Source organism: Leptinotarsa decemlineata, unplaced genomic scaffold, assembly GCF_025532065.1.
Source record: "Leptinotarsa decemlineata unplaced genomic scaffold, Ldec_3_MD MMD2_P_RNA_scaffold_7, whole genome shotgun sequence".
NCBI lineage: Eukaryota > Metazoa > Arthropoda > Insecta > Coleoptera > Chrysomelidae > Leptinotarsa > Leptinotarsa decemlineata.
Window position 1 is genome coordinate 7,261,159 of NW_027412534.1, and position 17,710 is coordinate 7,278,868.

General features: G+C 34.3%; 1 protein-coding gene across 4 annotated transcripts in view; it reads right to left on the bottom strand.

The window, feature by feature from the left end:
* The window catches only part of Pde6 (Phosphodiesterase 6), a 169,290-nt gene extending 159,253 nt beyond the window's left edge, over positions 1-10,037 (bottom strand). For 3 of the 4 annotated variants that reach the window (XR_012464294.1, XR_012464295.1, XM_074170286.1), the window contains exons 1-2: positions 9,786-10,037; positions 7,151-7,337 (exon numbers count right to left, since the gene is read on the bottom strand). Coding sequence is in view for 2 of the 4 variants with exons in the window: in XM_074170286.1 (XP_074026387.1) it covers positions 7,151-7,337; positions 9,786-9,865 (267 nt within the window). In the remaining 2 variants the exon portion in view is untranslated. The remainder of the gene's footprint in view (positions 1-7,150; positions 7,338-9,785) is intronic. The other variant, XM_074170285.1, reaches the window with a different exon arrangement.
* Positions 10,038-17,710: the final 7,673 nt, after the last annotated feature.

Sequence of the window (17,710 nt, forward strand, 5' to 3'; positions counted from 1 at the left end):
CAGAGGTCATTTCCAGAATGCTGTGACTTCCAGTATAAACCAACAGTCTGTTGCACTCTGCATTAAATTGATTTGTGCAGTTGGCAATGTGCACAATTCTATATGCAGTCCACCCAGCCTCTCTCTCTAAAAAAATGTGGAAAGGAGGTAGGTCTAGAAGGATCTTCACGGCCGCTGATGGTGTGGTACTGATGTCACCACTGATAACCAGACAAGCCTGTCTCTGTAAGCCAGAGAGCTTCGCTTGGACTGTATTCTGTAAAGCCTTCGGTCACCAGGCAATTGCACCATAAGTGATCATTTGTCTGCCAATCATCACATAAATCCAATGGATTTGTTTGGCACCTAAACCCCAAATTTCGACACAAATTCTTGGACATGTCCATATAGGAACAGTCTGGCTTTGTGTAAAACATTTTCCAAGTGAACGTTCCAGGTGAATTTTTTTATCAAGGAATGACTTCACCATTGTGGGAAAATGGCGATATCAATAGGTCTGTCATACATTATTTTCAAAAATTTTTTGATAAAAACAGTACAAGATCTACCAATATTTTTCAACAATCCATTCAAAGATGAAACAATAACTTTAACTCATACACTCCTAATAATCTTTCCATAAACAAATGAGCTTTCCATCACAACTAATTGAAATACAACAAATACCAGTCAACCAGAACACTGAGTAAGTACAAGAAATAATCGAACGTGTCCTAATTCAGTAAATATGTCATCAAGAAATCCACAATACTCCACAACAGTCATATTTTCGAAATCGCAAACCGAGAAATTTTGTAAGCAAAAAGTTATTCACTAGTAAAACAAAAGAGATCGTTATTTTGATATTGATCAACATAATCACTATAATGATAGTGACCAATATAATAGATACAACGAATTTCAAGAAATTAACCCTGAATATAAAATTCAATCAATCAATAATACAGAACAAAGAGAAAAACAAAAAATATAAATTTTCATTAAGCGCTTCGGAACAATTCAAAAACTCTAAAATAATTTCATTCAACTCGTCAAACTTCTGCGAATTGTCATATATTGTTTGTTCAGAATACAATAATAAAATTTTGATCTACTCTGTTCATTTATCGATATCAAAATTGCATTCAAATGTTTCCCAAACAAAAAAGATATATTTATTGTATCCACAGTATTTCAGAAATCTTTTAGAATTTCACAATATTTTTGATAGTATCATTGGCCTGGATAGCTTGAAAGTCTTATGTGCCAGCATTAATTTCAATAAGGCATATTCTTTCGGTCCCATTTTTGAAAATTAAGCTACTGTTTCACAAAACAAGTAACGAGTTGAATTTGTATACGATAACACCTAGATTCGAGCAAGTAGTTGAAATAGAAACGTATATTTTTGAGTAATACTGGAGTTATATCTCAATGCCAAACTTTTATTTTCAACATTTCGACACATGTTTCAGTCATCAAGTGACCATCTTCAAGTAATTTGTAGATTTTAGCGGTTAGAGATTATTTTATCTTTGTTTCTCTGATCAAGTATTTCTGTATTCGTGACTTGCCATAAATGTATGTAAAATGGTCGAATGAAATTCTCTTCTCTATAGCGTCGTCAGTTGGTAGTCATACTCCGAAGGCACATTGACAGTTCGATGGTCAAGTCAATCCCTTAGAAAGTTTTGTATTCAAAGCTTTTTAAAACATTTCGCGAACACCGTATTCAATGAGATTGGTCTATGATTAAGATTTATGGAATCTTTTTTCACGAATAGGTTCAACAACTGATTTTTTGAAGTTCTAAATACGTAAAATCTTCGACAACAAGACTATCTAGCTTCTACTCAGCCTTCTAACAAATTGTCAGTTATATCACCCGTTAGTGAAAACTAACGAAATACTCATACTACAGTGAAGGCAATCATAATAATAAGGAAGGTTCACGAGATTTGGCTTCTGAAGCCACCACAATCTGCCTGGAATTTTCAATTTATAGCCAGAGGGGCGTCAGCAGTCTCTTGATTGATTTTTCAAGAGGGACGTTTGACTGCAGAAAGAACGTCTGACTACAATTGACAAATGACTCATTGCGAAATTAGTGTGGCTTCTAGACTACATTACAACAATGCATTTGATGCAACATCTCATGAGCCTCTTATGGATTCGACTAGATGCTTTGAAGTATCCGACAAAATGATACCTTGACTAACTGACGTCCTTGAAACATCAGGCATCATCATAAGGTTTGTAATGTTGTAGTCTTGAATCTAAACAGATCAGGTTACCTTAGTGTGTCATTCTCAGCCACATACTTTTCTGAATCCTATTATTGTCACATTACTACTATATATTGTCATTATTGTCATAATAATATATCTATTTCTACATGGAACAACTCAATCTTCTCACCTCTGGAGATTATCTCCATCAGTTCTTGAAGGAACTGGAAGAATGCCTTCATTCAACTGATATGGAACCCGGTAAAGATACATGAAAACATGTTTCATGTCGAAAAGAAAAGGAGAATGCCGTTCACACGAAGACTTTGACTATAGTTTACAGTTTTTCTTGTAAACGTCAAAGGTTCGAACACGCATTGTCTGAAAAAGTTTCACCGGATTGAATAACAATATTGAAATATTCAAATAATATCAAAAGAATGAAAAAAAAATATTTATAAATTATTTGTGGTTGAAAAACAACCACATGGCTGTTACCGGTAATCCATAATTTGAAAACAAATGACGATTTTTAGTACATTTTGATTCAAGTATCTTCTTTATGTCCAGTGAGGAGTCAAATTCTTTTATTGTAGTGACTTGTTTTAATGTATTGACATGTTTCAATTGTTTAAATGTCACATTCTTTTCGACACGGCCATCCTCACTAATACTTGTCCTTGAAGATAATAATAAATTTTATCGAAATATTGGAATAACTTATAACGGAGTACACTTCTGTTCTGCTGATCACCCAAAAATATTTTCCAAGTTCTGTTCTCAAATAGTCAGCAAAGAGTGTCCTTCAACTGAATCAACAGGTACGGGTTTCTAAGAAGATCGAAGATCTTAACATGTTAAGAACACCCCAGGACACGATACCCAGTGAAGCACAGGGCATATACGAAATATCATGTTCAAACTGCCCCAGAACTTACATCGGCCAGACCAATAGAAGAATTTCCAACAGACCCTATGAACTAACGGTTCGCAAATCATATCCAGCATAATCTCTCTTCAAACACCACCAGGAAACAGGCCAGCTTCGAAAACACCAAGACATTGCTACGGAGAAAAATTTTCAGGTCAGGATAATTCGGGAAGCAATCGAAATTGAAAAATGCCCCAAATGCAAATGCCCCAAATGCAAAATGATTCGCAGAGACTACCACAAACATGGAGAACATTGATTTCACGCAAGATACCTGAAAATAACTCAGGTACCCGTTCAGGCAAACCAGATACCTGTTACAATAACATAAATATGGGCCCAGAACAACACAGTGACCAGTACGAACTCAGAGTGGAACACAGCACATATAGAACTACGAGGCTTGGGGACAAGGGAGATTACGATCTCGTAGTCGAGTCATGTAAGTACAAATCTAAGTGATTCTTGAGAATGGCTCCAAAGCAGGAGCCGAAACGTCGAAACGACACCCAAGTCAACTTGCCAAGTTTTTATGTCAGATACTTTAAGTAAATTTGCCTGTATTTGTACTGCATCAGGTACTCTTCTTTGTGTTAGATCTTCTCTAGGAATGTGTATGGTTTTGTTCAATATATTGAATGTGAGGTATTGTTGTGTTTTGATTTGTACTTGTTCCTCGATAAGTGATTTATGACTGTTGAATTTATGGATGTTCAAGTTTTCCCAAATGTCTATGCGGTTTCCCTTGTTGACTTGTTTTATGAGTTTTATGTTCTCTGGTGGGGGGGAAACGGATACACCCAAAAGACAATAGATAAACTAGAAAACAGAATCAAACAAAAAATACAGAACAAGGATCAAGCCACCCCAACAGACAAAACAACACAACGATGGACAGCATTCACGTACGTAGGACACCAAATCAGACCAAAACGGGATATACAGTATGCTCGGACTGCAACAAATTCTATAACGGCCAAACCAAGAAAAAACTAATCCAAAGGTACAATGAGCACAAAAAGGCATACATAAATCCAATAGTATATAAATCAAACCTCGCAACACACGCCATACAAAACAAACATAATTTCCCCCCACCAGAGAACATAAAACTCATAAAACAAGTCAACAAGGGAAACCGCATGGACATTTGGGAAAACTTGAACATATATAAATTCAACAGTCATAAATCACTTATCGAGGAACACGTACAAATCAAAACACAACAAGACCTCACATTCAATATATTAAATAGACCTATCGAAAGCCTATGACACCGTCGACCACACATTGCTTCTACAAACAGTGGAAGATAATGGCATAAAGGGTACTCCCTTCAATCTATTCAGGAGTTATCAGACGAACAGAACAAACGGTGAGAATAGATGAAATTATAAACAGTGAGAAGTATATTGATACTGGGATACCTCAGAGTACGGTTATTGGACCTACTCTATCCAATCTGTACATAAATGACTTATTCTTTTTAGAAACCAACGGAAACATTTCAGGAATTGCAGACGACAAACAATATTTTTACAGATTATTTCAGAAATTTCAAATCAATTTATATCATATCAGAAAATGGAAGTCCGAACTAATGAAATGCACCATGAAACATTGTATATCACCTTCAAACAAACAATATTTTATAACGCAAATAATTGATAAGGATTACAACATACCGTAGAATGAGACTTTGATACAATAAAAAACTTTCTTGAATATAAGCTATTAATCATAACTTTCGAGAAAACCCAGTATATGCCATTCAGCTGCAATAGCACGAATAAACCACCCTTTTCCTGAGTGGTCAACACTTGATTAGTCTTGAAAATAAGGTAAAGGATTCAGGGGTAATTATTGATTCATATCTTAAATGGAATGAGCACATAAACTTCATTTTCAAAAAGCTGCGAAGTATTCTACACAAATTCAAAACCTTAAGAGACATATTCTCCACCCATCACCTAAAAATGTTTTACCTCGCGCTAGTAGAAAGTCATTTACGCTATATATATCCATATATGCATATATCCATATCCCAAGTTTCTAAAATTGATACATTCGAAAAGTTCACGCTTTCCTACAGACAATTTGCTTCGTGAAGCCGGTGTTTTTGACATTTGTCAACTCTTTTATTTCAATGTGATTTTAACGTACCACCGTCACACAATTATAACACCCGAAAAAAAAATTCATCATGTAATTCCATTAACACAAAAATCACTTTCACAGCATACATATACTTTCCTATCTCCAAAATTATTCAATACTCTTTCCAATACAATAAATAACATTAATATATTTCACCACTTCAAAAAGTCATTGGGGCAATTTATATGCAGACAGCCAAGACAAGTGATTTCTGATTTTGTTAACAAAAAAATATTGGAAATGAAGTTTTTATCAATTGTACCTCATATTATATATTAGTACATTAAGATTGTCCATTTTACCTTATTTATTCATTATAATTTGTAACACACCGCTTATAACATTTGTGTCATTTAAATGTCATACAAACAATCTTATACCACTCATACGCATCAACCATTGTATTAATTTATAGTTACACATGCATATGCGTGTGTGCAAATGATCTGGAAATATTTATTTTTAGATTTAGAAGAGTTTGATACTCACTGGATTTTTTTATATTTCTGCAATTGTCAGTCAATATGTTTCTTATTTATGAGTTCCATTGCATTGTATTTTATCGAAACAAGTGTGAAATAAATCAACAGTCGCTAAGATTTTCCATTTGCCATTTGCTCATTAAAAAACTCAAGTACTGTATAGTTTGGAAAGCCCCGTTGAAACTAGATGAACTTTGCATCAAGCTTGACAACTTTTATTTTTCAAAATCTGTTTTTAACATCAAAGAGGCTCTCAAAATGTTATTATATTACAAAAAAAGAAATTCGGTGACGAGTTTAGTTGAAATAAATGATTTAGTACAGGTGTGCTTAAATTTTGATAAGTAGAAAAAGCAGGAGTGCGGAAAAATAGTGAAAATATAAAATAAATATATATACAGGGTGTCCCTGGACTTCCTCTTTTCCTCTCGGGAATATATAGATTGGGTCAAAACATCACCAGTACTTCATATAACTTTTTTTCCTAAAAGTCTTCGTAACCAAGTTACGGGCCCTCAAAGTTACAAAATGAAAAATGTTTTTCTTTGATAACTTTTCAAGTGAATATTCAAAATCATCCAAATTTTGGTAATTGACTTAACAAATGAATTCCGTTGATGAGCTTTCATGCAGGAGTCAGTTGTTTTGCTACAAAGTCAGGAACGGACTACCCCCGATGGTCCACACCCCAAAACTTTGAAATGACAGATATTTTTCAATATTTTTCAACAAAATAAGGTTACTTGGACAATTTTATGAATAAAAGTACTCGTGTGGAAAGTCGATCGGAGCAACGAGTCTTGATAAAAATGTAGTTCTACTCGACGACATCAAACCCGCTCGTCCACCATTATTTGAAATGAATAATTATCAAAGCAGAAATAATAATGATAACGTTAATTCAACAACATTTATCCTGAGATGTCTACCATTATTCGAAAATATTAGTTTTTAAGGAAAATGGAAATGATAGGTAAAATGTTCATAACGAATTTTTATAATGCAAATATAATATATAATATATATTATATATAATATATATATATATATATATATATTTATATATATATATATATATATATATATATATATATATATATATATATATATTCAGTTTCGGATTCTGATTTTTCAGGACTGAAATTTTTTCAGGAAAAAAGTTTATTCGTAGTGAGTTGGTAGTCTTGATCACGAATCTGAAGGAATTTTGAACCTATTTTGCCCCCTAATATATATATATATATATATATATATATATATATATATATATATATATATATATATATATATATATATATATATATATATATATATATATATATAGGAATAAACTTATCACGTACACAAAAGTCCACGAGGGCATTCAAACTTACCTCCAGCGACTCATAATCTCGTTCCGGACGGACATTTCGAAGTGAGTGATCATTGCAAACAGGTGAAGCTGCCCACAATAACTGGAATATATCAGAGGAAATACTGGAGTTTCTGACTGGTTGTAGAGGGAATACAGCACTTTGCACCTTTTGTTTGAATTCTTTGGAGGCCTCTTCCCGCAACCACCTGAAATCGTCAACGTATATAATTTGTGTTCAAATAATTCAATCACATGAAGACGCTCTCAATAAAAAATTAGTAAATTTTGTCCGTATCAAAAGGATATTTTTACCGAGGACCATCGTCAGTTATTATCAATCACAGATGATATCGTATTATAGACAAAAATAAATGATCAACACTTGCCCCTACTGGAAAATATCCATTACTTTAAATTTACAGGATTTCACTATGAAAAACGTAACAGTTTTTGACCCCTATATAACATATACAATTAGGCAAAGAACAACAAAATCACTTTCAATACATTCCATACTTCAATATGAAAAAGTTATTATAGTTTTGTAATCTCACAATAAAGTGTTACTTGAGTAAATTGTTGGACGGACTCACAAAGGCTTCATCTGATTGATTTTGTGTTTCTTTCCCAACAAAGTATCTCAGCGAAGTGAGTTCTTCCAGAATAGTTTCGAAACGTATGTCGTAATCAGAATTGGAAACCGTTTTGATCGAATATCCATTGTTGAATTAGATTTTATTAAATATTTTTGAAAATATAAGTCAAAATCAGAATGATTGCACTGAGTAGTTAACCTCTTCCTCAACTGAAATCCATTCCAGTTGAGAAAAATATTGAAGATAAATATTAATCTCATTTTTCCCCCAAAGAGTAAGCTGGTCGAACCCTGTCCCCGAAGCTTTGACACAAACGAGAGGTCGCACCTGCATCATCAACCAATACCAATGACCACTTTTCACACCGTCGGTAAATGATCGTTAGGTTCCGAAAATCATATGCTGTGAGTAATGAGCTGCATTTGTTCGGCTAAGATTTCTGCATTTGTGCGGTAAGCCAACATGATTTTGAGATTCGAGAGTAGAGAGGGCATCACTCCACCAATGACTACAATTATCCGAACAACCATAGTTATTTTTTTTTTAATTTTTTTTGATACTGATGATTGATGGGGGTACTTGATGTCTTTCGAAAATGAAAATACATTAAATGCTGGGGTAACTCGGATTTACATGATGGGAAGTTTGCCCCGTCGATACGGTTTTTCCACTTTAGTGAATCGGTGTCAATCATTTGATGATATTTATTAAATCAACATCGTGTGGCTTTGACATCGTTCATATTTTTGAATGCTTACAAGTGAAGAACAAATCATTCAGTCGTTATGAAGAACGTATTTAATCTACAACTCGGATTATTTGTAATATTACCCAATGCTTTCATATAAGCCTGAGATTTTCGCAACCATTTGAAGGCTTATTTTTTTCTTTTATTTGAAATGCAGGATTGATATGAGGGCATATGGAACCCGGTCAATGCAGAGCACAAATCGGTTCACAATTTTTCATTAAATTTCGTGATATTAACGAAACTTTGGGAATTACCGGAACCAATGTGCATTATAATTTTCAAATCGTTTTGAATAGCATTAATCGTACCAAGGCATTATGATAAAAATATCAGTGTTTAAGCATCTTATGGTAACGTTTGCATCGAAATCTACCACCTTCGTGAGATGGATAAGGATAAATTATAATCAACGGGTCCTAGTAGGTACTTCATTATTTTTGTTGGGAAAGAAAGTTTCCGGATTTCTACTTCTCTATCTTAATACAGAAAATGTGGGAATCTTCCATAATTCACAAATCTTTGTATAGAGTAGATTTTTAAAATTGATTGCTTCCTTTTTTTTCTTCGGAATATTTCCTAATTTTTGTACCAAGATGGAAAAGCAGATAGCCAAAAACTTTTTCTCAAAAATTAATCTCTCCCAAAAATATACCCTTTCAATTCAAACAAGATTCCCATGGCGTAATGTTATGAACGAATTGAGTGTTTTTATTTCATAATGTTATCCGTTTTTGCTACTGAAGAGCTGATAAGGCAAGTGTCTTGGGTGTTCTATTTGAAATAACCAAGTTATCTTTGTCCGAAATTATAAAAGAAATGACAATACCCCGTTGGTCGTTGAATTCAGTTATTTTGAAAATGTGAACGTATTTCCAATCATAAAGTCATTTTCATCCAAATTCGAAGTGTCTCTCAAAAAAACTGGAATGACAACAAAAGGGATACCTTTTTTTTCAATTTTTCAAGAGCATAATACTCATAAAATTTCAGGAAATCAATTTGAATATTTCAGTTCTTTATTACAAAATATACGAAATAATGGCAGGCGCGATAGCAGAAAAAAAATTCTTTAAAAAAATGAGGAAAAATGGCGCATATTCTCATTCACATCAATATTTTACAGAAAACTACAAAATAACCGAGTGATTCATTTTCATACACAATGCAAGAACCATGTCTTGCATTGTGTATGAAATGTCTTGCATAAGTGACTACAGATAGAGCAGCAACTGTTTGTGAAATTACAAAATATTATGATTTCATAATCTCTCATATCTTCAGCCCAAGTCATCAAACCAGCCACCCACCTTTCTACCGTCTCCGCATTGTCTTCTAGCCACTTCCCGACCAGCGCCAGGTCGCCCTTGGCCGATGGAGGCGGCACCATGATCTCGAAGCATCGCTTTTCAAGGAACGAGCGACCACGGGGAAGCTTTCCTAGTGTTTTTTCGAGTCACTAAAACACAAGTACACCGATAGAACTTCATTCTGACATCCAGAAGCACATGCTTGTCTGGGAAAACCGAATGTGAGGCCCGGTATTGATTTGTGTTTGCCTTGCGCATCTGAAGATTTGCCCTGGACGGCGTCGGTGATCAGTTTGAAGTTGCAACGGCGGTAATGAACAGGGATGGATTGAAAATTTCTCAAATTTCTTACGATTCTAGGTGAACAAATAAAAACAAAGGTTTTGAGTGCAGTCCAATAATATGTGATGGAATTGACCGATACTTGATGAGAATCTATGATAAATTATGTAAATAATATTTCATTTCGAAATTTTCAGCTGACAGTTTATAAAACCATGACACTATTCCCAAACACCAGAACTGCAACGTTCTTCTCGACGTGTGTTTTACCAACCAAGTTGGCGACTTCATGAGATGAATTACACTAATTCCTAACTCTAAAACTGGTCTCTATTTATTTATAATAGGGTACTTTCTCACTTTCAGATACACATCGATTTCGGGTGAATCTTCACTGGAAATTTTCTCGGGGAAGTTGCCGCCGATTTCAACAGATCAAATCACATGAAAATGAACCATAGACTGTTTGGAATGGGAACTTCGTCACTGTTCATAGTTCTGGTACCACACTTAGCTATTTCCAAGCTCTCAAAAGCATCCATAAATTTTTTGTCATTATAAGTTTTCATTTATTCTATGGTCAATATCCAAGGAGTGTTGAGCGACTCTAGATTTCTCTGGTCTCCGAAATCGAATATTTGTTACATGTTCTTTGAAACGGGTTTCAATATCCCGCATACCGTAACCTTTTTTTGTAACAGTTTGAACAGCTTATTTCATATATTCTCGACTTTTAATTTCACATATTTTCTTTGAAGTTACTTAACAGTGAACAAGAAGTCACTTTTTTTCGGGTTCAAAGGTCGTGGATTTTTGGAATTTCTCTCTGACTTTTCGCTACTTTCACCTTCAACTTTTTGAAAATTCGTTAGTGTATCGTGTTTCATACAAAAAAACAATAAACTTGAAAATAACGTATGCAAAACAACACTTCAATATGAGATTTCCACTTGACAGTTCACAAAACCGCGACACGTGTTTCGCTATACGAGTACAATATCATTTTCAGACATCACAACACTGTTTGAACCAATTCTGTGATATCCTTTTATAGTAGTTTGGATCAATATAACCACTACTACTAGAGCTTGTCAAATGTAGGAAAAGGTTTCTGAATTCGGTTATGGTCCCGCTCATGTGCGTTCGTTAGAAGACTATGAGAGCGACAGAGAGAGAGAGAGAGAGAAAGAGGGAGAATTCTCAAACCTGTTTCTATATTTGACAAGCTGCTGACGAATTTCTATATGATAAATTCATCACCTGAATTATTTATATTTCTAGGAACAACTCATAAAACTGGAGAATGATAAATACAATTTTTACCTATTATTACTACCAATTTTCTCGTTGCAAACTAAATTCAATAACCCTCAACAATTCAAATATATCTGTTCATTGAGGAATAATCCTGAATTTTCACATCTATCGATTATAAAAGGTTGATTTTTGAGCCTTTTGTGGACAAGAATTACAAGTCAATTTGAATACTCCGGATCTATGCGACACAGGAGTTTTATCTTTATTGTTTTTAATGAATTGACTCGGTCGGTAGCCAAGCGGTTCGACGTGGGTGCTTTGTTTACTCACTCGAATTGAAAGCCGTGTTGGTTGGTGATTCAAGCCCTAGTCTGAACGTTCGATTTTCACTTGCTATCGTCCAACCCTTGTTAGGAATCACACGTTAAAAGGTAAGACCTTGTTAATCCTCAGTTCACTTCTTCTGAGGGTTGTCGTTCATAGGGGTGCGACAGATGGTTAACGGAAAAACAGATTTTAAACAGATTTCTTCAAATTATAATTTGTTCTGTAGGTTACGTCAAATTCTTTGCTTTATAAAAAAAGAGCGATGTTATTACAATCACCAAAGTAAGTGAAATACATAATGTTCAGTATCATTCTTTGAAACTGGATAGACCTGGTTCAGGACTTGTTTCTGCAATTTTCAAGAAAAATTGAGTCGATAATTTCCATCTCGTAACCGTTGTTGACAGCAACGTTTTATATAAAGCAATCTTTAATAATAACTGTTTTATGAAAAACAGTTATTATTAAAGATTGCTTTCTGAAAGTCGAATATTTTATAGACCGTAAATCATACTATTGAAAGTATACTGATGACTCCACTTACGAAATGGATATTATTGACTTGATTTTTTCTAAAAAATTACAGAAACAATCTTGGAATCAGGCCTATCCAGTTTCAGAGCAAGATACTGAACATTATATTACTCTAACTTCTTTGATGATCCTACCAATGATCGTTCGTTTTATTTTAAAGCAAAGAATTGGACGTAGCCTAAAGAACAAATAATAATTTGAGTGATTTCATCAAAAAGGTAAAAAGTGTTAGATAGATCCGGAGTATTCAAGTTGATTTGTGGTTCTTGTCCAAAATTTTATACTGGACAAACCGAAAAAACTTTTTCCAGAGGAATGAAAGAGAATAGAAGTTGTTTTTTGAATGGAAAGACTAATCCAACAGCGAACCAGTTTTTGAGAGAGGAGCATGAGTTCAATCACGATTATGACGTATTCCATTTCGAAAAGAAATGTTCAAAACTCAACCTTTTGGAATGTTTAGATATCAATAGATGTATGAATTCGAGATTATTGCTCAATGATCAAATATATTTAAATTGTTCCTTTTCATTGAATTTAGTTTTCAACGAGGATTAGGTTGAAATTGTATTCATTATTCTCCAGTTTTATGAGGTGTACCTAGGAATAGTTCAAGTAATGAATTCATAATGTAGAAATTTGTCAGGTAGTAATAGTCACGGTGATTCAAATTACTGCGAAGGCACGAAACAGAATTAGTTAATACAGTATTGTGACGCCCGAAAATGCTATTGTATAGCAAAACAGGTATCGCGGTTTTGTAAACTTTCGAAACTTCATCTCTTCAATTTTATCTGAGTTCATGTAAATTAACAAAATTCAAACAAAATTGTGAGATTCAGAAAATTTCAAACTGTTTAGTTAGCCATAAGTAGGGAATGTAGGTGAATTATATTGAGATCGTATATTCAAGGAATTTCTTGAGTGTACTTCTCACTTCAGAAACCATTTCCAGCAATGGGTTCTTTGGTGATTCATTATAATTTTTCTTCCTCTAAAAATTATCCCTCAGAAATCAAGAATTTACCCTCCCGAAATTTAGATGTGAATTCGCAATTGGTTCCACTAAAACTATTATATATCTTCTTCAGATGTGTACAATACCGACAATTTATTGATGCAATAAATACTACAGTCTATAGCATAAGTCATAAATGAAGGTACAATATAGTTAAAATCGCAGAATTTATCTAAATGAAATACATAAATAGTAGCAGATTACAGCCGGTTCTGGGCCCCCCTCCACCACTATGACGTATTATTTGCTTTTTTTTTGTTGTTTAGTAACATAAAAGCGATGTAACCTTGAAGTGTCTGGTGCATGGATTGTTCAGATTTTCTTATTCATATGAGATTTTGTGTGTGTCTGACATAATTACGTAATTACATTTGGTTGGTTGGTGTGTGTGTGTGTGTGGGAGAATGCACGGTACAGGGTTACATCATGTGTTTGTCTATGTACAAACATACGTCTGCATACTTCAAAGATCCTTCAAGTAATGAATGTTCCATCGGTGTGAGCCCACCAAGTTAGTAGTAGTGTGACGTCACAGCAGCAACCGTTTAACGGTAGTAGAGCGAGATGTTCACTCTCGATGCGGTGATGGCTGTGACGTAACGCATCGCTCTGGCCTTGCTGTTGATGGTGACGCGCAGGCGGCCGAAGACTGTGTTAACGTCTGCCCTCTACGAGAGCGCAACAACCACTGTCTGTGTGTATCGACATCTGTTAACGTGTCTAGTTGGGAGGTTGGGTTGACGCATGTAGCTGAGAGGTGGGGTTGGCTATGACGTCTTGACGGACCCGATCAGACTGTATTTAAGAAGCGGACGAGTGTTGGTTATGTCAGTTTACATCAAGTGAGTTAGTGAGAACGTATCATAGAAAATGTAGTCCTGTGACTGTATAAATCTTTCACTCGTAGTGATAATCTTCGTCGGCATCAACTCCAGAGTTGCCTTCAGTGGAACAGATGAGAGTGGACAATGCAACACCTATCTATACTTGCAATTGTTGTAATGTGACAATTCCTATGAAGCAAGTGAACTCTCACCAAAGAACCATGAGTCATAAAAATAATGCATGTGTTCAATTGTCTGAAGGTGTTCAAATTATAACGAATGCATTCAATTGCCGCATTGATACTTACAGGGGAAAGTTCGGTTGTATCCACTGACCATCAGGATCCATAAAAGCATCAAAGTGAGTATGGAAGTTTTTGGGAATTATATTCTTCAGACTCAAGATTCGAGGGACACGAAGTCATTTAATTCCCAAAATAAAATAGTGGACCCATCTTCAGATTTAAATGCTGTTTTTAATGAATTTCGCGATGTAATTCTGGCTCAAACAACTGAATTCCAGGAACGTGACTCAGGTATTTATTTTTTGTAAATTCCAACGAGATTGAGTAGTAATATTTATTTTTTTGTGATTTAGGTTGGACTTGTGAAAAAATACTGTTTTTCGAAGTCAACATTAATAAATACAGTCCACTGGGAGGACGTTCATATGTGAAGCTGCCAGAATGCATTGAATGGAGGAAAGCGGTCGTGAATGTTCGTAACGGAGATCAACACTGTTTTGATTGGCCTATAACATCAGCATTATATTCTGCAAATGGTAGAGTATCCGAAGTTACGTCATATCCACATTTTTCCAATGTTTCAGATGTCACAGGTATGGATTTTCCGGTTAAAGTCAATAATAAGAGTATTGAAAGATTCGAAGATAGGAATGATATTTCAATTAGTGTTTACTGTTTGGAGAGAGAATTTGACAAGGGTAAAATGAAGTATGATGTGATTGGTCTCTTCTCACAGAGAAGACTCCGGAGACATGTCAATTTGTAACTGATGACTCCGGTAATAGTCACTAATGTTGGATCAGAGATCTTTCAAAATTAGTTTCTAGTCAACTATCAGCTCATGAACACAAAAAATATTTTTTTGATGGATGTTTGATATATTTTTCCAGTGAGAGATTGCTTTTACGTCATAAGATGAATGATTGTGATCTCGTTAGTACTACAACACCAACCACCAATTTTATGATCAATAAAAGTGGTATGATGGTTGCGGAAAATAAATTAATGTTTGAAAATTCTGAGAGAAATGAGGGTGCCATTTGTAGTATATGCTGATTTTGAATCAGTACTTGAACCGATTCACGTGAATGAGCCGAATCCCGAGAGTTCATACACGATTAAAACATTCAAGCATGCCCCATATTCATTTGCTTATCTGATAAAATGTTCATATAATGATGATTTGCCAAAATTTGTTACATATAGGAGTGTAGATGCAGCTCATAAATTTGTGAGTAGCATTGAAGATAATTTGAAAAAGATATATGAAAATCATCTCAGATACCCCATACCAATGGATTAACAAACCCTCGAAAAAGAGTAACGATTTGCTGCAGCCAGAACTTGTGGTATATGTAATAAACCATTTATTGATGGTGAAGTCAAAGTTAGAGATCATTGTCATATCACAGGAAAGAAAATATCACATCAAAATATAATTTCAAAATCCCTAACTTTGTACCTATTATTTTCCACAATTCGAGTGGTAATGATTTTCATTTGTTCATAAAAGAATTGTATAGGAATAAAAAGATAGTTGATGTCATCCCACAAACAAAAGAGGAATATATATCTTTCACCAAACATCTCTTTACACACACGTATACCGATAAAGATGGTATGGTTGAGAAGAAATATCTCAAAATGAGATTTATCGATAGTCATAAATTTATAACTAATTCGTTGGAGAAGTTGGGTGCTAACTTGACCTCTGATCAATGTTTGGAGATCATTTCCCACAAATTGAAAAATTCAATTTGATGAGACAGAGAGGTGTATTTCCATATAGTTTCGTTAATGACATTGACAACTTGAATTATTCATTACTTCCAACAAAAAATCAGTTTTATGACAAACTCAGTTGTCAACATATATCAGAAAATGATTATGATAGGGCTAGAAATGTGTGGAATTTATTCGAGTGTCAGAATTTGGGTGAGTACTCTGATTTGTATTTGAAGTCGGATGTAATGCTATTAGGTGATATTTTTGAAAACTTTCGCACCACAAGTTTACATGTTTATAACTTAGATCCAGCACATTATTACACTACATCTGGATTATCTTGTGATGCTATGTTGAAGTATACGAATATTGAATTGGAATTACTAACTGACATTGATATGATTCACATTTTTCAAAAAGGTATACGAGGTGGAATTGGTCAGTGTAGTGAGAGAAAACATATAGCAAATGATAAATTTTTGCCAAATTATAATGCCAATGAAACTTCCACATATTTAGATGCAACAAATCTATACGGTCACAGCATGTCACAACCTCTACCAACAAGCGAATTTACATGGTTGACACCTAATGAAATTCTTAATCTTGATGTGATGAATGTGAGTGCTGATAGTCCGTATGGGTATGTGTTTGAAGTGGACGTTCATTATACACAAGAGTTGCATGATAAACATTCTGATCTTCCATTTTCAGTCGATACCACCTCGTACACAATCGAAAATTCCCGAAATAATTCCAAATTTGAATGATAAAAAAAAATATTGTTCATTATAGAAATCTACAGCAAGCCATCAAAAATGGTTTGATTGTAATGAATACACATAGAGTATTGAAATTCAAACAATCACGTTGTATGAAACCCTATAGATCGTAATACTGAAATGCGTAATAGGTCTAACAACAAATTTGTTGAATATTTCTATAAACCAATGAATAATGCTGTATATGGAAAGACAATGGAGAATGTAGATAACAGAATTGATGTTAGACTCGTTACACATTGGGAAAATATAAAGAAAAATATAGGTGCCAGCACTCTCATATCCAGACCAAATTTAAAAAAGTGTTCAATTTTCACAGAAGATTTCATTGCCATCCAATTGGGTTAGAACAGTCATGTACAACTTTCTCTGTGGATGCATCAAACAACACTTTGGTGAAAATGTCTCTTTACTTTACACAAATACTGACTCACTTATTCTGAAAGTAAATACAGAAAATTTTTATGAATTCATGAAAACTAACATTAGTAAGTTTGATACATCCAATTACAGTATAGTTAACCAATTCAATATTCCAGTAACAAGTTCAGTCTTGGGTAACTTCAAAGACGAATTTCCGAAATATCCAATCATGAGCTTTTATGGTACAGGTACATAAACGTATTATGTAAAATCTGTTGATGGTGAATTCAAGAAAGGTGAAGGGGGGAAACGATCGGTTATAAGGAATGAATTGACATGCGAAGATTACCAAAAAATCGTGGAACATAGTGGTATGATATTCAGAAAGATGAATTCAATTAGAAGCGTGTTGCATGATATGTATACTGAATTGAAGAATAAAGTTGCATTATCATACCACGACGATAAACGATTCATCATTCCGAATACTACTCACACTCTTCCTTGGGGTCATAATGATATTGAATTTTATCAAAACGATCCGAATGATAACATTCGGTGGAAAACT